Source organism: Oncorhynchus kisutch, linkage group LG18 (genome assembly GCF_002021735.2).
Source record: "Oncorhynchus kisutch isolate 150728-3 linkage group LG18, Okis_V2, whole genome shotgun sequence".
In the NCBI taxonomy this organism is placed as follows: Eukaryota; Metazoa; Chordata; class Actinopteri; order Salmoniformes; family Salmonidae; genus Oncorhynchus; species Oncorhynchus kisutch.
Genome location: NC_034191.2, coordinates 40,081,611 through 40,103,744, shown reverse-complemented (window position 1 = coordinate 40,103,744; position 22,134 = coordinate 40,081,611). Strand labels below are relative to the sequence as shown.

General features: G+C 45.3%; 1 protein-coding gene across 2 annotated transcripts in view; it reads right to left on the bottom strand.

Moving 5' to 3' along the window:
• nova2 (uncharacterized LOC109909591) overlaps positions 1 to 22,134 on the bottom strand; it is a 73,795-nt gene that overhangs the window by 30,640 nt on the left and 21,021 nt on the right. For both annotated transcript variants that reach the window (XM_031796050.1, XM_031796051.1), the window contains one exon: positions 2,113 to 2,279. In XM_031796050.1, the coding sequence (XP_031651910.1) occupies positions 2,113 to 2,279 (167 nt within the window). The remainder of the gene's footprint in view (positions 1 to 2,112; positions 2,280 to 22,134) is intronic.

Below are 22,134 nucleotides of genomic sequence, written 5' to 3'. Positions count from 1 at the left end.
CCAGACTTGTGGAGATCTACAATTTTTTTCTGAGTTCTTGGCTGATTTCTTTTGATTTTCCCATGATGTCAAGCAAAAAGGCACTGAGTTTGAAGGTAGGCCTTGAAATACATCCACATGTACACCTCCAATTGACTCAAATTATGTCAATTAGCCTATCAGAAGCTTCTAAAGCCATGACATCATTTTCTGGAATTTTCCAAGCTGTTTAAAGGCACAGTCAAATTAGTGTATGTAAACTTCTGACCCACTGAATTTGTGAATTATAAGTGAAATGATCTGTCTGTAAACAATTGTTGGAAAAATTACTTGTGTCATGCACAAAGTAGATGTCCTAACTGACTTGCCAAAACTATAGTTTGTCAAAAAAAATATGTGGAGTGGTTGAAAAACAAGATTTAATGACTCCAACATAAGTGTTTGTAAACTTCCGACTTCAACTGTATACTATATGTGTGTGTTCCTAGGATACGTGTGTGAGTGCGTGTGCGTGCCTGTATAATGTGCGTGTAAGTGTATATTATGCATAAATTCCTGACTATATCAGAACCGCAAAGTGTTCACTCTGCAGTAACTTTTTCCCAGTGGAGTATTCTTTGCCTAGCAGACGTGTGTAACTTGTCTGATAACTCCTATAATTATACACATTAATAATCAGGCTGGCCTCGCGGCAGAAGGAGCAGGAGCCGCCATCGGCAGGCCCTCGTATTGTGTTCCACGAATTTAGGTTATGGCCTGCCATCACTGAGTCTGCTCAGTAAGCACGAAAGGGACAATGCCGTGAGGGATTAGCACAGCACAGATACCAGAAAATAACTAAAGTTCTGAATTATGAATACCCAACATGTGCTCTTTGTCCTAAGAGGTAATTGAATTAACGGGACGATAAATAGAATGTTGGGGTCAATGTTGCAGATGAAAACAATGCAGGTCCTCCCCGAACAATCAATGGGGTGTAATCATCAAGTGACCATAAGTGATAATCACTTAAAGAGATTGGGAGGGGGAATCAATGGCGTGGCTAACTGAGCCTGTTCTGTATTGGTATGAACTGGTGGACTCTGAAAGGCCAAACAATAGAGTTATACATGATAAAATACAGTGACAATTTGTCTTGTCATTTTCATTCGATAGTGCTGCCATGGTTGATTTTAAAGGAAGTGGAAGGGGAGAGAGGGTGATGGAAGGAGCAAATCATCTGGATAGAATGCTGCAGCACAAATGAGCTGAAAGTCTCAGCCCTGATGTGGGACAATGTGGATTTTGGCGGATGGCCTTTTTCACTTCTAACACCTCATCTATGTGTTTTAGCTGGACAACACTTATGAGCCACACTTCCTTTGCGGTGCTGGGGGAGCTTCCTTCCAGACCCTGGTCTGTGTGATAGCTGGTGACAGGTTGAGGGTAGTGAGGCTAGCTATCCATTGTTAATGTCACATGTGTGGGTTTAAGGGGGCCTATCTGGAAGAGCAAGAAACCCCACACCCTAGACGCCATATCCTGTCTGGGTGGATTATATCACAGCCGGAGGATGTCTCTTTCTGTCTGTTTACATGGAAGCTGGGAACACTCCCTCGAGCCTCGTGCAGACACAAAATCAGAGCTTGGCCACAAACTTACACTGAAAACATTTATTAGATTGGGCCTTCTTCGAAAGACAAATAATCATGACTTCCACCCCTTGTTGTGAGATGGTAGCTGCCAACACATAGACAATGGGGTGAGGCTATATACAAACTAATGACTGGGATTAGAATCATCCATTTTGGTATGACTAGCTCAGGGGTCAACATTTTGGCTCAACTACCGCAATGACGCTCCTCCATAACGGTTCGGTCCAGGATTGTCAGTTTGCTAAATCATATTCAAACCTACCTACCCCAACACACATCTACAACCACACACTCACGTGCACACGCACACAGACACTTTCATTGCCTCAGTTGGGATAAAATAGGTACAAAAACACATGGAAAAATCCCTTTTACATTCACTATACACTCTCAGGTTGAACTCTCATTTAGTCCAGGGAGAGAATGTAGTCTCGGTCTCAACACTAGAGGGTCTTGAGAGAAAAGAAGCAGGGGTTGGGATCATGGTAATGGGCTTCACCTGTTTGATGCGGTCAGGGTTGACGGTGGTCTGTGGCTGCATTACGCTGACCGGTTCGGATTTCTGGGTGCTTTGTGGCATCTCCCGCACCTTCTCAGCGATGAAGTTATGGACTCCATTCAGAGCCTCCACTGTCCCCTGGATCAGACACACCCGCTCTGTCGTGCCTGGAGAACAGACGGAAACACTTCAATGTCTCATTGGTTCCTATAAAGTTGTTTATAGGTTGTTGACCAATACATACAGAACATATGCAACTTTAATTAATGGTAATGTACTCTCATTACCAATCAAGCATCTCGAGAGAATGTCATTTTATGGGTATGTGTAGGCCTAATCAAACATAAAAAAACACACAACACACAATACTGTATAATTGACTGTATGTTTGTTTTACTCCATGTGTAACTCTGTGTCGTTGTATGTGTCGAAATGCTTTGCTTTATCTTGGCCAGGTCGCAATTGTAAATGAGAACTTGTTCTCAACTTGCCTACCTGGTTAAATAAAGGTGAAATAAAATAAATAAATACAAATCAGTATGTGTATTTCTTTAATGTCCAGTGACTCCCTCTTTTCCCAGATTTCAAAAGTTTCACTTCTGGTCTTTCCCAAGATGGCGGTCAACATAGGAATTGGTTAATAATATTTGCCATCTCATAAAATACAACCGTGTACGTTCTAACTACAGACTCTTCTAGTTGGTTCCCCTTAGCAGACGCTCCCTACAGTATCTATGCAATGACTCAATGTAGTTTGTTTCTATGAGCATTGAATGTAGCTATTTAAACTATTGTGCAGATTGTTTGCCGTTTCCTGACTTTCACATCTCCCATCTGTGAAAGTAATATCAGTAACGCCTGGTCAAATTCCATCAGTAACGTCATACAGAGTCAGCAGGATGAATACAGCCTGGTCCCAGATCTGTTTTGTACTGTTTTGCCAACTCCTATTGTCATTGTCATGTCACATTGACCATATAGGAGTTGGGTATACATCACAAACAGACATGGGACTAGGCTAGGAATGTCAGGTCATTTGAAATGTACACAGTGGTGATATACCTAATGAAGCCTGTTAGGCAGCATGATTACTACTGAGTAATTAACATCACCCCAGGTCAAACTATGCTTACAGAAATACAGCAGATTAAGGAAGCTATATGCACTGGTCCTCTATATATATATATATAGGGGGTGATGTTAATTAGTCCCATATCTGTTAGTGATGTATACCCAACTCATATATATACTAGGAGTCTGTCTGCTACATTCATCCTCAACCATTTGGTATCACTATTGCATGTCTACAACCATGATTAGCAGGGAGAAAAAAATGTTTAAAACGTCCACATGGCCACATCTGTTCAGTGTTACACTGTACTGTGATCCCATGACAGGATGAAGTTGTGAGCGCAGCTGAAAAAACAGCCACACGGCTATGGAGTGTCTTGTTATCCGGAGCGTGGGCTACAGTACATGATGGCTAGTGTGGGACAGAGAGTCTACTGAAAGACTCCGTATTGGAACTAATTCGATAGTAACACGAGTCATTGACTGGTCTGACATTGGAGTCTCCCTCCGGAGGGGAATTGGACAATAAAAGGGTTTATTTACAATGTCGACCTCTGCATTACCAGCACTATACAGTAAGCACTTAATTTTTAGGTCCAGATTCTATCAGTCTGGCTACAGACCTTGGTTAATTATCTTCCTCTACTGCCGTTATCAGGTGCATTGGCGCCACGCATCCAAGACAAACACAACTTCTCTCTGTGTAAATATATCATCACGATTCTCTCTGAACATGAGTGTGTTTAGACCATGAAAGGAAAACAACCCGCCTAAAAGCCCTCATAACGTGGCAGAAACTAGGCCAGTCCCAAACCGAGCCGTCTCCCTCTCTCTCCCTCCCTTCCTACCTCTTTTTCTCCCTCCCTCTCTCTTCTGTTAGGGCCGGACTGAAATCTGTCCTTATCGCCTCCGACCAGTCGCAGCTTCCTGCTTCACGCTTTCCCACCATTGTTTTCTTGGGCCAATGGGGTTGAGTTTGGCCCTACGCAGTACCAGTTGTAGCGAGCTATTAATACAGGGACATTTAGGAATTTCAGACTATGGGTTGGGGTGAAGAGCCTCTGTGAGTTTCTGACAACTGGTATCCCAGGGGTAATCTGGGCCCGAAAAAATCAGCCAGTGTATTATTAGGGCAGATATGGCCATTGTCTTGGCATGGGGATGTGGGTAAGGGGGGTGGGGAGGGCAGACTGGTTAAGCAGCAGCAAAGGCCATCCTATCAAATTGTACCCTTTTTTGCAACCCTTTTTCTGTTTTTCAATTGTACACAGGAGGTCATTTCTATAGATAGACTGTCTATCTGAGGTTTGATATTCAGCAGCACAGTTGAACATTACTAGTTAGATGAAGGCCTAGGAAAGCGAAGACTATTGTAATGTAGTTAAAGGGGAAAAGTGTTTGTGTGTGTGTGTGTGTCTGTTGAAGCACCTGTGGCAGCAATTACAGCCTTGAGTCTTCTTGTATGTGTGTGAGTGTGTGTGGTGGGGGGGGGGGGGGCTAGGGGGCAGAATTTTCATTTTTGGATAAATAGCGTGCCCAATTTCAACCTCCTGCTACTCATGCCAAGATTATAAGATATGCATATTGTTCATATATTTGGATAGAAAACCCTCTGAAGTTTCTAAAACTGTTTGAATCATGTCTGTGTGTATAACAGAACTTATGTAGCAGGCAAAACCCAGAGGACTAACTGTTCAGATTTTTTTCCCCCTCTCTCTGTTCCCTAGGTTGTCATTGCCCAGGGATATTTCTTATGAACCTGTTTTCAGTTCCTACCGCTTCCACTGGATTGCACCAGTCTTTGGAATTTGGTTGAGGTTATTCCTTTGTGCAATGAAGAAGTAGGCCACCTAGGAACTGGGTACACTGTTGAGAGTTGCGCAAGACGTAAAAGGTATCGCCGGTTTGTTTTCATTCCTGTATTGAACACAGAAAGACCCGTCTACAATTTGATCGATTATTAACGTTTAAAAATACCTTAAAGGTTATTACAAAAGTAGTTTGAAATATTTTGGCAAAGTTTATAGGCAACTTTTGAAATATTTTGTAGTGATGTTGCGTTTTTTTTGTAAGCTGTTTTTTCTGGATCAAACGCGCTTTATAAATTGACATTTTGGATATATATGGACAGAATTAATTGAACAAAAGGACCAATTGTGATGTTTATGGGACATGTTGGAGCGCCAACAAAAGAAGCTCGTCAAAGGTAATGCATGTTTTATATTTTATTTCAGAGTTTTGTGTAGCGCCTGCAGGGTTGAAATATGCTACCCTCTTTGTTTACTGTTGTGCTATCATCAGATAATAGCTTCTTATGCTTTCGCCGAAAAGCATTTTAAAAATCGAACATGTTGGCTGGATTCACACTGAGTGTAGCTTTAATTGAGTATCTTACATGTGTGATTTAATGAAAGTTTGAATTTTAATAGTATTTTATTTGAATCTGGCGCTCTGCATTTTCCCTGGCAATTGGCCAGTTGAGACATTTGCATCCCGCCTATCCCAAAGAGGTTAAAAGTAAGTTGTATTTTCTTATTTACTGTGTGGCCAGGATTTCCTTCTACAATAATCTGAACCTGAAATGAATGAAAATAGGAATACAACTGAACTGTTCATAGGCATTATAGGGAACGGGTAAAATATCTTCTTCAAATGTGGCCCGATGAACCACGTGTTGGAGCCTTTGGCCTGACACAAGTCATTGAGAAGCCCTTCATGTAGTAGATGGGATGGCCTGGCTAGGAGAATTCAGCTCAGCAACAACTGCCATGCTGAGAGCGATGGGCCATTTCAAGAGCAGTTGTTTTTATGGAATCATTCATTGTGTGACTCATTCATTCCCTGCACGAATGGGCAGAGATGGGGAGCTGCTGAGAGATGATGTGTGCCCTGGCCTCCCCTGCTCCCCTGTTCCTGAGAGCATGACAAGCCTTACATGCAGTAGCAGCAGAAGGGGGCAACCCTCCGCCTCATGTCCTCCTCCACAGCTCTTACATACACACTTCTCCCAGATAGTTCTGGTGGAAGTCCAATGGCAGAGCCCATCTCTGGATCACCAGGAAGTACTTGATGATGTATTTAATTCTACCACTTTCACTGAAATCATCCCAGTTTAATCCCTTATTCCAATTCGGAGACTTCTTGAAAACAATCCAGGATTCTATTATGGTTGGATTCACACTGGGATAACCTTAGAGAGGAAAAGCCTGATAAATACCAATCTTAAACAGTGAGATATGGTGGGTAGGTTTAATGTAAGCTCATTAAAGGGAGCTCCTTAGGCCCTGGGTAAACCCGGTAAACTGTGTACCTTTGATCTAATAGCAGGATTATCTGCCTATGATAGGTGAGACTTTCATCCATTTGGTTGCAATGGGTTAAAAATCACCAAATAGGAAATGTGATGAGGTAGAATCACTCAGCAATGTCACATATGCTGTGTTGACACAGGTAGCCCAATTCTGATATTTTCCACTAATCAGATCAGCTCCTTTTCCAATAATCAGCAAAAGACCAGAATTCCCCTGCCAGTGTAATTTTTTTTTAAAGTTCTCTCAGACACTGAAAGTGTGTTGTTCTCATAGGTAAACAGAATGCATACTCTCAAGTATCCTTATGGTCATACTATGGTGGTAAACTATTTACAGATTACAGGTTAACTCTGAGTCACACCACAACAGTCTCCAAGGGAAGAACTCACTGTCATTTAGAAAAGTGCTGACCACAAGCTAATACCAGCCTAGCAGAGAGAGATTTATTGATTGACAGGGCACTGAACCCATAGAAATGACCATGGCCGCCTCAATAACCAATTAAATTGGTTTTAATGGGTTAACGACCGGGGACAAAGGACGCAGGGCTATCTGTCTCAGCAGACAGGGGGACACTGTAGCAGAATAGCCTGCCTGCCTTCCTGTTCTGACTAGGTTTTGGAACATGAACTCTAACCCGTGGAAGGGGTTACAGATGTTTCCTGGCTTTATGACCATCAGAGAGAGAGACAGAGAAAGAAAGAGATTGTGTGAGAGAGAGAGTCAACGAGGATGACTGAGAGAGGGGGGAGAATATAAAAACAGGCTTCAGCCTTCCTCCGTGACTCGTATTTTCCTGTCCGCCCATCGCGGCTCACTTGATTGCACTTTTGAAACAGATGGGGCCCCTGAGAGTCGGGGGCTCATTGTCTATAGGCTTGGAGCCGGAGCCCTACTCACCAGGGACAGGGGACTCCAGGGACCCTATGCAGTGTGTTTATGTGTGTTTTGTTATAGAGAAGGGGGTTTGGTTCAGTCCAGACCCATGATTATTCCTCATAGTCACCCAGGCAACCAGCAGGTCCCCCGAAAATATTGCAGGGCAGCTAATGCCTGTTGGGTGACGTAATGTGTTATTATTTAAAAAGGAGAGGTTGCATGTGAGGAGCCTGCACAGGATGTGGACGTTGCATGTGAGGAGACTGCACTGGATGTGGACGTTGGATGTGAGGAGACTGCACTGGATGTGGTCGTTGCATGTGCTTATGCAATCATGAACAGTAAGGGAGGAGGGGGTGGGGGTCAAGGAATTTGGCAAATGGTCTTTTGAATGTGCTCATGTCAGCCATGTTAGAGAGAGAGAGAGAGAGAGAGAGAGAGAGGGAGAGAGAGAAAAAAAACACCCACAACGATCGAAAAAAAAACACCCACAACGATCGAAAAAAAACACAACGATCTGCAGCAGTCTGCAACCACTGAGTCTGAGGGCCAGGTTGGGCCGGTGTACAGCCAAGGAACGCATTTAGGTCATTTAGGAAACCATATGAAAACTGATTGTTGGTGTGGACAACGGGCCTGCAGCTTACTAGAGGAATTACGTACATGTAACAGCAAATCAGCAAACGATTCACAGCCTCCTTCTCCTCAGCCTTGCAACGATTGAGTGCACCAGAGGAAGTATAAGAAAGTCTCAAAAGAATAACTAAAGGACTTGGAAGAAACAGTAACTTCCTCTATAGTGATGTCACTCTTTTGAGTGGGTCCAGGGCTTTCTCCCCCCCCCCTTCCCCCTTTTCCTCAGTTCGACTTCAGCCAGCAAGAATGGCGTTGTCATGGTTACGGGGCCCATGCCGTGCAAACAGCTGAAGGATGCCGTGTTTGCTCCCTCCGCTGGTCTGCCCTTCATCTCCTCTCACACTCTCTCCTTCACCCTCCCAAGGCCCTCTATCACACCCCTCTGAGACCTTCCAGCTAGTAGAGAGTACACAGAAGAGAGGGGGGAGAGAGAAGATAGGGCGGGAGAGAGGGGGGGCGGGGATGGGAGGGGGCGGGAAATTAGGGGTGTTACCCAGAGAAAAATCTATTTTGCCAGGTTGCTGTAAGGACTCTTGGAAGTTGATGTTTCTATGGACAGTTGTCACACTTTCTTCCTTTTCAATTTCAAACGGGTCTAACTGCATGTTAACATGGCCACAGAGCCAGAGTAGGGAGATGTGTCGAACCAGCCTTGTTTAGCTGTGTACCAGGCTGCGTTAGCGAGGAGCAACGTGTTTACTATGGAGATGATTTCAAGTGACTGATACTACTAACATCCTAAAACATATGACCCACAATACACAAAGACACAAGGACAAGCGCACACACACACATGCACACACAAGCTGCTCGCCTATCCATGCGGAGAAAACTCACACGTCCAAAAGCATACCCACAGAGGACTATATATACAGCCATAATCACCAGACATTCACTCTGCTTAACACACACATACCAGCCTGCAGACACACAGAGCAAGAAAGGAATCACACACACCACACACACACACTGACACACACATAGCTAGAAAAGATGCTCTCTTCCAGCTAAACTGTGCACATTGGAAACACACAGAAACACAGTTACAAATACACATTTCAGCAGCTCATTTGTCGTCTCAGGGCTTGTGTGGTAACTGGACCTCGTGTAAATTCCTGGTCAGCCCAGATGAGTATAACGGTGACTGATTGCCATCCGCATTGGGCTCAAATGGAGGGAGGAGGAGATGAGATGAGAGGAGGAGGGGGCGCTGGAGCACTCTGAAACCCTGTCTCATCAACCCCTGGGCCGGGCTGTACTGCACAGACGGCCCTAATTATGATACACCCACATTCCCCGTCTCACACACACACACAACCCCCACTATGAATAATGAAGCAGCTACTCTTGGCTCGTGGGTGATGGAGAGGAGTGAGAGGAGGAGGGAGGGAGGAAGCGAGGTTTGGAAGAATGAGGTTAGTGGGGAGAGAGGAGAAGAGAGGCTCTTGACTGAAGGAGCAGGCAGCATGCTGCCCTCCCTCACTGAACATCACCCCAGCCCTCCCTCTCCTCAACCCCTCACCACAGCTAGGTTACAGAGGTGTCCCTCAAATCTCCTCTACCACAGATCACACTTGAGAGGTGTACGGGGACCCTGCTGTACTGCCATGTCATCTGAGTCAGCTAAACCACTGTGCTGATTACCTCAGAATCTTTACAACCACAACAGGAGGATAGATGACAAAGTGTCTGTCCTGCTTTTCTACTTGGATTCTATTATGTTGAATTGACTATTTGACTTCCCACCCTAACTATCCCTCTAATACCCTGCTAGGGTGTGTGTGTGTGTGTGTGTGTGTGTGTGTGTGTGTGTGTGTGTGTGTGTGTGTGTGTGTGTGTGTGTGTGTGTGTGTGTGTGTGTGTGTGTGTGTGTGTGTGTGTGTGTGGGTGTGTGTGGGGGTGTGTGTCTGTGTCTGTGTGTGTTTGAGGAGGGCAGGAATGGAGGTCTGTGTTTAGACTGGCAGCAGTGGCCCGGGGTTTTAGGTAGCATTAAGGTTGACTGTGACCTTCCCTGCAGTGGGCCTGGGCTCCAGGGTCAACCAGCCCATGGTGGCTCCTGTCAGTGGAACAAGACGGGGGCCTGGTGAAGCCTTCACTCTGGGGATGGGGTGGGGGCAGCTGAAGGCGGTGGATAAGGGACCTAATCCTCTAACCCTCCCACCCCAAATGCTCCCTGTCCTCAACTCTTTTGAGCACCCGTTAAGAACATCTCCCCTTTGACGGTATTGGGTATCGCCCAACTGCCAGGCGGAGGCCTGGTTACCGCACACCTGTCTCCGCTCACCCTGCATCCGTCAAAGTTGTCTAAACATCCCCCTGGTCTGGTCTGGTCTGGAGGATGGCCAGACTGTGTCAGCTGGCATCAACCGCCCCACCCTGCCCCCGCCCAATCTCTAAACCCTAAAATACCCCCCAAATCCATCTCTGTACCCGTTGTCCCTCTGACTGTCTCCTGCCCCTGTATGTCAGCTGCCTCCCTCCCTCCCCACAGTTACTCACCCTCCCATGCCACCCTCCTTCCTCCTTCTTCTATCCTCCACCCGGTCGTGTGGCTCCTCTGCTGAGCTGCAGGGTTTATTGGGACGGTTGCTCAACTTTACCTCCGTTTTCACGACTTTATAGACTGCTCTAATCCTGCCGCCGCTTCTCTCCCCTTATCGCCCTGCTAGCACCTCCCCCATCCCTCTAAATGTAACCCCATCCCTGCCACACATACTGCCACACACATGCACGCACACACACAGAAACACACACCCTGGCAAGACTGCACTGCCCCTCCCCCGACTGCCAACAACATCTCTTCTTCTCCAGCTCTTCTTCTCCAGCTCTTCTTCTCCAGCCTTCTTCTCCACCTCTTCTTTTCCAGCTTTTCTTCCCCACCACACCTTCCCTACCTCTTATTCTCCAAATCTTCTTTTCCACCACACCGTCTCCACCTCTTCTTCTCCACCACACCTTCTCCACCTCTTCTTCTCCAGCTCTTCTTCTCCACCACTTCTTCTCCAGCTCTTCTTCCCCACCACTTCTTCTCCAGCTCTTCTTCTCCAGTTCTTCTTCTCCAGCTCCTCTTGCCCACCACACCATCTCCAGCTCTACTTCTACACCACACCTTCTCCACCTCTTCTTCTCCAGCTCTTCTTCTCCAGCTCTTTTTCTCTACCTCTTCTTCTCCAGCACTTCTTCTCCACCACACCTTCTCCAGCCATGATGATGGAGTCCAGTGGGAGCCACAGATTGGAAACAGAGCTCTTTTCATTGTTTCCATGGGCACGTGTTGTTAGTAGTGTTGTTCCTTCTAAACTGTACTAATCTGCAGCACAACGTTTACTCAACCTTTTCCATGGAGACGGGGATGCTTGCCATTTTACATCATACACAATCTGTTCCTCATTTTATACAGCTGCAAACTGCAATGAGGCAATGGAGCCTGTGAACGGGCCTCAGCCAAATAACAGAGGCTGTGCAGTCTGCACTCAGCCCTACATGGGCTGCTATCTGAAATGCACAATCACATGGAAAAAAACACATAAAACACAAGCTTGCCAATGTTGGCACATTCTTTTCACAAGCGTGTTTACTCTACACTATGTAAATACTATGAAACAAAACTCATCTATATGAATTAAGATGGCGCTGAAGAGTATGGCTAATGTTTTACATGTTGTTGGAAACTTATTTTGTACATAATGTTGCTGCTACCGTCTCTTATGACCGAAAATAACTTCTGGACATCCGAACTGGGATTACTCACCACGAACTGGAAGAAGCTTTTTCCTTTAACAAGTCCGACGAGAAGGATATACTGCTCTCCTGGGAACAGGCCTAGATCCCCGTTATTTGCGTGAAGAAAAGATGGTGGAAAAGAGGACGCAGATCGGGCTGCCTTCTGAGAATCCATAGGCGAGCGAGTAAACTCCCACTGCCTTCCATTCTACTTGCTAACATACAATAAAATAAATTAAATTAAATTAAATTGATGACCTATGATTAAGATTATCCTACCAACGGGACATTAAGAACTGTAATATCTTATGTTTCACAGATAATATAGAGCTGGAAGGATTTTCAATGCACCGGCAGAACAGAGATGCTACGTCTGGTAAGACGAGGGGTGGTGTTTGTCTTTTTGTCAATAACAGCTGGTGCGTGATGTCTAATATTAAATAAGTCTCTAGGTATTGCTCGCCTGAGGTAGAGTACCTTATGATAAGCTGTAGACCACACTATCTACCAAGAGAGTTCTGATCTATATTATTCGAAGCCGTCTATTTACCACCACAGACCGATGCTGGCACTAAGACTGCACTCAACCAACTTTATAAGGCCATAACCAAACAAGAAAATGCTCATCCAGAAGACGCAATTCAGGCAAACTTAAATCAGTTTTACCAAATTTGTACCAGTATGTCACATGTGCAACCAGAGGAAAAAACACTCTGGACTACCTTTATTTCACACACAGAGATGCATTCAAAGTTTCCCTGCACTCCATTTGGAAAATCTGAACATAATTCTATCCTCCTGATTCCTGCTTACAAGCAAGAACTAAAGCAAGAAGCACTAATGACTCGCTCAATACGGAAGTGGTCAGATGACATGGATGCTACGCTACAGGACTGTTTTGCTAGCACAGACTGGAATATGTTCTGGGATTCATCCAATGGCATTGTGGAGTATACCACCTCAGTCATCGGCTTCATCAATAAGTGCAACGACGACGTCGTCCCTCACAGTGACCGTATGTTCATATCCCAACCAGAAGCCATGGATTACAGGCAACATCCGCATCGAGCTAAAGGCTAGAGCTGCCGCTTTCAAGGAGCGGGACACTAATCTGGACGCTTACAAGAAATCCCGCTATGCCCTCAGACAAACCATCAAACAAGCAAAGCGTCAATACAGGATTAAGACTGAATCCTACTACACCGGCTCTGACGCTCGTCGGATGTGTCATGGATTGAAAACTATTACGGACAACAAAAGGAAACCCAGATGCGAGCTGCCCAGTGATGCGACCCTACCAGATGAGCTAAATGCCTTTCATGCTCACTTCGAGGCAAGCAACACTGAAGCATGCACGAGAGCACCAGTTGTTCTGGATGCCTGTGTGATAATGCTCCCGGTAGCCGATGTGAGCAAGACCTTTAAACAGGTCAACATTCACAAAGCCGCAAAGCCAGATTACCAGGACATGTACTCAAAGCATGCGCGGACCAACTGGCAAGTGTCTTCACTGACATTTTCAACCTCTTCCTGAGTCTGTAATACCCACATGCTCCAAGCAGAACACCAAAGTACCTGTGCCCAAGGAAGTGAAGATAACCTGCCTAAATGATTAACGCCCCATAGCACTCACGTCAGTAGCAATGAAGTGCTTTGAAAGGCTGGTCATGGCTCACATCAACAGCATCCTCCTGGATATCCTAGTCACACTCCAATTCGCATACTGCCCCAACAGATCCACAGATGACGCAATCTCACTCCACACTGCCCTTTCTAACCTGGACAATAGGAACACCTATGTGAGAATGCTGTTCATTGACTACAGCTCACTGTTCAACACCATAGTGCCCACGAAGCTCATCACTAAGCTAAGGACCCTGAGACTAAACACCTCCCTCTGCAACTGGATCCTAGACTTCCTGATGGGCCGCCTCCAGGTGGAAATGGTAGGCAACAACACGTCTGCCACGCTGATCCTCAAAACTGGGGCCACTCAGGGGTGTGTACTTAGTCCCCTCCTGTACTCCATGTTCACCCGCGACTGTGTGGCCACACACGACTCCAACACTATCATTACAGTGCCTTGCAAAAGTATTCATCCCCTTGGCATTTTTCCTATTTTGTTGCATTACAATCTGTAATATAAATAGATTTTTATTTGGATTTCATGTAATGGACATACACAAAATAGTCCAAATTTGTGAAATTAAATGAAAAAAATGACTTGTTTAAAAAAATTATACTAAATAAAAATGGAAAAGTGATGCGTGCATATGTATTCACCCTCTTTGCTATGAAGCGCCTAAATAAGATCTGGGCAACCAATTACCTTCAGAAGACACATAATTAGTGATTTAAAGTTGACCTGTGTGCAATCTAAGTGTCTCAAGATCTGTCACATGATCTCAGTATATACACCTGTTCTGAAAGGCCCCAGAGTCTGCAACACCACTAAGCAAGAGGCAACACCAAGCATGTGGGAGACACCCCAAACATATTGAAGAAGGTACTCTGGTCAGATGAGACTAAAATTGAGCTTTTTGGCCATCAAGAAAAACGCTATGTCTGGTGCAAACCCAACACCTCACATCACCCCAAGAACAACATCCCCACAGGGAAGTATGGTGGTGGCAGCATCATGCTGTGGGATGTTTTTCATCAGCAGGGACTGGGAAACTGGTCAGAATTGAAGGAATGATGGATGGCGCTAGATACAGGGAAATTCTTGAGGTAAACCTGTTTCAGTCTTCCAGAGATTTGAGACTGGGACGGAGGTTCACCTTCCAGCAGGACAATGACGCTAAGCATACTGCTAAAGAAACACTCGAGTGGTTTAAGGGAAAACATTTAAATGTCTTAGAATGGTCTCGTCAAAGCCTAGACCTCAATCCAATTGAGAATCTGTGGTATGACTTAAAGATTGCTGTACACTAACTTGAAGGAGATGGAGCAGTTTTGCCTTGAAGAATGGGCAAATATCCTAGTGGCTAGATGTGCCAAGCTTACAGAGACATACCCCAAGAGACTTGCAGTTGTAATTGCTGCAAAAGGTGGCTCTACAAAGTATTGACTTTGGGGTGGGTGAATAGTTATGCCATTTTACCTGCTGTTGTTGTGCTAGCTGATTAGCTGTTGTTTTAGCTAGCTCTCCCAATTCAACACCTGTGATTACTGTATGCCTCGCTGTATGTCTCTCTCAAATGTCAATATGCCTTGTATACTGTTGTTCAGGTTAGTTATCATTGTTTTAGTTCACAATGGAGCCCCTAGTTCCACTCTTCATACCCCTGATACCTCCTTTGTCCCACCTCCCACACATGCGGTGACCTCACCCATTACAACCAGCATGTCCAGAGATACAACCTCTCTCATCATCACCCAGTGCCTGGGCTTACCTCCGCTGTACCTGCACCCCACCATACCCCTGTCTGCGCATTATGCCCTGAATATATTCTACCATGCCCAGAAACCTGCTCCTCTTATTCTCTGTCCCCAACGCTCTAGGCGACCAGTTTTGATAGCCTTTAGCCGCACCCTCATTCTACTCCTTCTCTGTTCCGCGGGTGATGTGGAGGTAAACCCAGGCCCTGCATGTCCCCAGGCACCCTCATTTGTTGACTTCTGTGATCGAAAAAGCCTTGGTTTCATGCATGTCAACATCAGAAGCCTCCTCCCTAAGTTTGTTTTACTCACTGCTTTAGCACACTCTGCTAACCCTGATGTCCTTGCCGTGTCTGAATCCTGGCTCAGGAAGGCCAACAAAAATTCTGAGATTTCCATACCCAACTATAACATCTTCCGTCAAGATAGAACTGCCAAAGGGGGAGGAGTTGCAGTCTACTGCAGAGAGAGCCTGCAAAGTAATGTCATACTTTCCAGGTCCATACCCAAACAGTTCGAACTACTCATTTTGAAAATTACTCTCTCCAGAAATAAGTCTCTCACTGTTGCCGCCTGCTACCGACCCCCCTCAGCTCCCAGCTGTGCCCTGGACACCATTTGTGAATTGATCGCCCCCCATCTAGCTTCAGAGTTTGTTCTGTTAGGTGACCTAAACTGGGATATCCTTAACACCCCGGCAGTCCTACAATCTAAGCTAGATGCCCTCAATCTCACACAAATCATCAAGGAACCCACCAGGTACAACCCTAACTCTGTAAACAAGGGCACCCTCATAGACGTCATCCTGACCAACTGGCCCTCCAAATACACCTCCGCTGTCTTCAACCAGGATCTCAGCGATCACTGCCTCATTGCCTGTATCCGCTATGGAGCCGCAGTCAAACGACCACCCCTCATCACTGTCAAACGCTCCCTAAAACACTTCTGTGTGCAGGCCTTTCTAATCGACATGGCCCGGGTATCCTTGAAGGACATTGACCTCATCCCGTCAGTTGAGGATGCCTGGTCATTCTTTAAAAGTATCTTCCTCACCATTTTAGATAAGCATGCTCCGTTCAAAAAATGCAGAACTAAGAACAGATACAGCCCTTGGTTCACTCCAGACCTGACTGCCCTCGACCAGCACAAAAACATCCTGTGGTGGACTGCAATAGCATCGAATAGTCCCCGCGATATGCAACTGTTCAGGGAAGTCAGGAACCAATACACGCAGTCAGTCAGGAAAGCTAAGGCCAGCTTCTTCAGGCAGAAGTTTGCATCCTGTAGCTCCAACTCCAAAAAGTTCTGGGACACTGTGAAATCCATGGAGAACAAGAGCACCTCCTCCCAGCTGCCCACTGCACTGAGGCTAGGTAACACGGTCACCACCGATAAATCCATGATTATCGAAAACTTCAACAAGCATTTCTCAACGGCTGGCCATGCCTTCCGCCTGGCTACTCCAACCTCGGCCAACAGCTCCGCCCCCCCCCCCCCCCCCCCCCCCGCAGCTACTCGCCCAAGCCTCTCCAGGTTCTCCTTTACCCAAATCCAGATAGCAGATGTTCTGAAAGAGCTGCAAAACCTGGACCCGTACAAATCAGCTGGGCTTGACAATCTGGACACTCTATTCCTGAAACTATCCGCCGCCATTGTTGCAACCCCTATTACCAGCCTGTTCAACCTCTCTTTCATATCGTCTGAGATCCCCAAGGATTGGAAAGCTGCCGCAGTCATCCCCCTCTTCAAAGGGGGAGACACCCTGGACCCAAACTGTTACAGACCTATATCCATCCTGCCCTGCCTATCTAAGGTCTTCGAAAGCCAAGTCAACAAACAGGTCACTCACCATCTCGAATCCCACCGTACCTTCTCCGCTGTGCAATCCGGTTTCCGAGCCGGTCACGGGTGCACCTCAGCCACACTCAAGGTACTAAACGATATCATAACCGCCATCGATAAAAGACAGTACTGTGCAGCCGTCTTCATCGACCTTGCCAAGGCTTTCGACTCTGTCAATCACCATATTCTTATCGGCAGACTCAGTAGCCTCGGTTTTTCGGATGACTGCCTTGCCTGGTTCACCAATTACTTTGCAGACAGAGTTCAGTGTGTCAAATCGGAGGGCATGCTGTCCGGTCCTCTGGCAGTCTCTATGGGGGTGCCACAGGGTTCAATTCTCGGGCCGACTCTTTTCTCTGTATTTATCAATGATGTTGCTCTTGCTGCGGGCGATTCCCTGATCCACCTCTACGCAGACGACACCATTCTGTATACTTCCGGCCCGTCCTTGGACATTGTGCTATCTAACCTCCAAACGAGCTTCAATGCCATACAGCACTCCTTCCGTGGCCTCCAACTGCTCTTAAACGCTAGTAAAACCAAATGCATGCTTTTCAACCGATCGCTGCCTGCACCCGCATGCCCGACTAGCATCACCACCCTGGATGGTTCCGACCTAGAATATGTGGACATCTATAAGTACCTAGGTGTCTGGCTAGACTGTAAACTCTCCTTCCAGACTCATATCAAACATCTCCAATCGAAAATCAAATCAAGAGTCGGCTTTCTATTCCGCAACAAAGCCTCCTTCACTCACGCCGCCAAACTTACCCTAGTAAAACTGACTATCCTACCGATCCTCGACTTTGGCGACGTCATCTACAAAATTGCTTCCAACACTCTACTCAGCAAACTGGATGCAGTTTATCACAGTTCCATCCGCTTTGTCACTAAAGCACCTTATACCACCCACCACTGTGACTTGTATGCTCTAGTCGGCTGGCCCTCGCTACATATTCGTCCCAGACCCACTGGCTCCAGGTCATCTACAAGTCCATGCTAGGTAAAGCTCCGCCTTATCTCAGTTCACTGGTCACGATGGCAACACCCATCCGTAGCACGCGCTCCAGCAGGTGTATCTCACTGATCATCCCTAAAGCCAACACCTCATTTGGCCGCCTTTCATTCCAGTTATCTGCTGCCTGTGACTGGAAAGAATTGCAAATATCGCTGAAGTTGGAGACTTTTATCTCCCTCACCAACTTCAAACATCTGCTATCTGAGCAGCTAACCGATCACTGCAGCTGTACATAGTCTATTGGTAAATAGCCCACCCATTTTCACCTACCTCATCCCCATACTGTTTTTATTTATTTACTTTTCTGCTCTTTTGCACACCAATATCTCTACCTGTACATGACCATCTGATCATTTATCACCCCAGTGTTAATCTGCAAAATTGTAATTATTCGGCTACCTCCTCATGCCTTTTTGCACACAATGTATATAGACTCCCCTTTTTCTACTGTGTTATTGAGTTGTTAATTGTTTACTCCATGTGTAACTCTGTGTTGTCTGTTCACACTGCTATGCTTTATCTTGGCCAGGTCGCAGTTGCAAATGAGAACTTGTTCTCAACTAGCCTACCTGGTTAAATAAAGGTGAAATAAAAAAATTTAAAATGCAAGAAAAAATATTTTGCATCTTCAAAGTGGTAGGCATGTTGTGTAAATCAAATGACACAACCCCCCCCCCCAAAAAAAAAATATATATTTTAATTATAGGTTGTAAGGCAACAAAATAGGAAAAATGCTAAGGTGGGTGAATACTTTTACAAGCCACTGTAAGTTTGCTGACGACACAACAGTGATAGGCCTGATCACCGACAACGATGAGACAGCCTATAGGGAGGAGGTCAGAGAACTGGCCGTGTGGTGCCAGGACAACAACCTCTCCCTCAATGTGAGCAAGACAAAGGAGCTGATCGTGGACTATAGGAAAAGGTGGGCCGAACCGGCCCCCATCAACATCAACAGGGCTGTAGTGGAGCGGGTCGATCACCAACAAACTATCTTGGTCCAAACACACAAATACAGTCGTGAAGAGGGCACTACAAAACCTTTCCCCCTCAGGAGACTGAAAAGATTCGGCATGGGTCCCCAGATCCTCAAAAAGTTCTACAGCTGCACCATTGAGAGATTCACTGCCACTGGTTGCATTGCCGCCTGGTAAGGCAACCGCTCGGCATCTGACCGTAAGGCGCTGCAGAGGGTAGTGCGTACCCCCAGTACATCACTGGGGCCAAGCTTCCTGCCATCCAGGACCTATATAATAGGCGGTGTCAGAGGGAAGCCCATAAAATTGTCAGAGACTCCTGTCACCCAAGTCATAGACCGCTTTTTCTGCTACCGCACGGCAAGCGGTACTGGAGAGCCAAGTCTTGGACCAAAAGGCTCCGTAACAGCTTCTACCCCCAAGCTATAAGACTGCTGAACAACTAATCAAATGGCCACTGGACTATTACATTAACCCCCCCCCCTCCATTGGTTTTGTACACTGATGCTACTCGCTGTTTATTATCTATGCATAGTCACTTCACCCCTAACTACATGCACAAATGACCTCAACTAACCTGTACACTGGCTCGGTACCGGTGTTACTTGTCATTATTTTTGTAATTATTTTTTTACTTTAGTTTATTTGGTAGATACTTTCTTAAACTCTTCTTGAAATGCACTGTTGGTTAAGGGCTTATAAGTAAGTATTTCACGGTAAGGTCTACACTTGTTGTATTCGGCATATGTGACAAATAAAGGTTGCCTTGATTTGAATGCACTCTCGCTCTCTCCTAAACACACAGACTGTCACACTCACTGGAGTGTCAAATAGACAGCTACGTGTCAGTCAATATGTTGTGAAATAGTTCAACAACCTCATGGTACAGGCAGGACTGCATGTGATAGAAACCATGGAAAGAATTCTCAAGTGGAGAACACTACTAGTAAAGATTCTACAGCTGAATGCTGTATGTGGATCTGTGGATCAGACATGTTTCCTTTCAAATGTGGTTCAGCATGAGAACGCCAAAGACTTGAGTTTTAAAAAAGTAAGGAACTTGTATGTCGGCCCTGTATTAAAGAACATAAATAGTTAAAGAAAAGTGTGATAAATAAAAACATATACCAATTTCATTTAAGGACCAAAAAACTGACAGCTGTGCAATATAAATTGCAAAATAGTTGGGAAGAGATTTTCGATGTACCCATTCCATGGCACATGGTTTATGAATTGATATGCAAAACAACGCCGGATTCAAAACTTCAAATTTTTCAATATAAATTACTATACAAAATTCTTGCAACTAATAGAATGTTATATACATGGGGGATACAATCTTCCCAGCTCTGCAGATTCTGCTGTGAGGAGGCAGAGTCATTAGATCATTTATTTTGGTATTGTCCATATGGAGCTCATTTTTGGAAACAGGTCCAGGAATGGCTGAAGAATTGCAACATTTGCCTAGATAGAACTAACACTACAGATAGCAATACTGGGTGATTTGAAAAGCCATGGTAAATCAATCAATAATATAATAATTATTTTAGCAAAAATGTTTATTTTTAATTTACAATCTGTAGAAGCTATGAGAATAGAAAGGTTCAATTAGTTTGTGAAGCATCACAGCACAGTTGAAAAATATATGGCAAGTAGAAGTCTGGAATGGATGATGTTGATAGACAGATGGGAGGGGTTGAGTGGAGCTGAAGGGTGGGACTAATAACAAGATAAACAATGTAGGGCATAAGGGATCTGTAGAAGGTTCGGAGCTTTTGTGAAATAGCATAGTTACAAATAGAAATCAAATTGGATGGACATCAGAAATAGAAGAAGGACTAAGAACAAACAAGAGAGAACTATTGTAAAGTAGACTGTGTCTGTAGAGTGTGTATAAGATGTATGGATTGAAGGTAGAAGCAGAAGTGTTTATTAGTTTACTCCAATTGGGGGATCGGTGGTAGGGTTAGCGGGGAATACTAATAAAGGTATATTCTTTAAAAAAGTATGTATGTCTATATAGGTATGTGTATGTACAGTATATATGTGTATATATAAGCATGCGTGTATGGATATGATGCAGACAATTACATTGGAAGCAACATTCTTTCCGCAATATTAAGCTGATCCTCCCTCCCAAAAAAAGGAAAAAAAAGAAAAGACTTGGGTTTATGGTTTAAGGAGAGTCGTAGGGGCTTTTCCCAGGAACTGTGGGGGTTTGTCATGGTTAAAATGCTGCCTTCCTACCTCTCTCCCCCCTTTCTCTCTCTTTGCCTGTTGGCAGACGGACAGACGATCCCCTGTCCCCTCACATCCCGGGTAGAGGTGTAAGGCACTATAGCGCGCGGCTCTAGAAAGAGGCTCTGAAAAGCAGCCTTCTCCTCTCCTCTCGCACCTGCCAGGAAGAGGAGGGGTGGGGGGGGGCTGAAGGCTGGGATTGCACGTGGGGCCCATGGGCGACCCTGGCCTGAGCTACCTCTCGTAGGTCTCTCTGTGTTTAGACTAAAGACATAATCGGCAGGACTATAATTATGCAGAGGAGAGCGTCTGACTCAACTAACAAAATGCATAGGAGGACACCATTCCTACTTTGTTCATTCCCCTTCTCGCTCCTTTCAACTCTACCTCTTTCTACGGATCTCTTTTACTCTCTTTTTCTCTCTCTCTCTCTCTCTCTCTCCCTGTCTGATTTATGGGAGCAGTATCCCCTTTCAGTCTGTCTTTTTGGGGGGTGTTTGTGTGGTTCCAACAGCGGAGTGAGAAAACAGCAATTAGCTATCAGCAAAACAACAATTAGCAATGTCTTTAGTGACTAACGGGATCAAGGTTTCACCCGTCTTTACTTATGCAGTGGAGCTGAGGCTGCTGCTCTAGGAGTGACATGAAAAACTCACTCACAGTAAAGCATCCTCATCCATCCATGATGTCATTATCATTCATCAAAACCATATGGCGTTGGATGGCTTTGATTTCAACTTCCCAAAAAAATGAGGTGTTTCATAAACAGCCTCACCAATTCATGCACTGCAAACATGCACTGCAAACACTGTTTCCATATATCTCCCCCAACATCATAAATCATCATATAGTGTATTTCTGGTTAGAGTTGATAAAAACGGTCTAAAATGATCATCTAGAGTGTGTCATGCAAGAGAAGAACAAGACCCCAGAATGTAGACGCCAC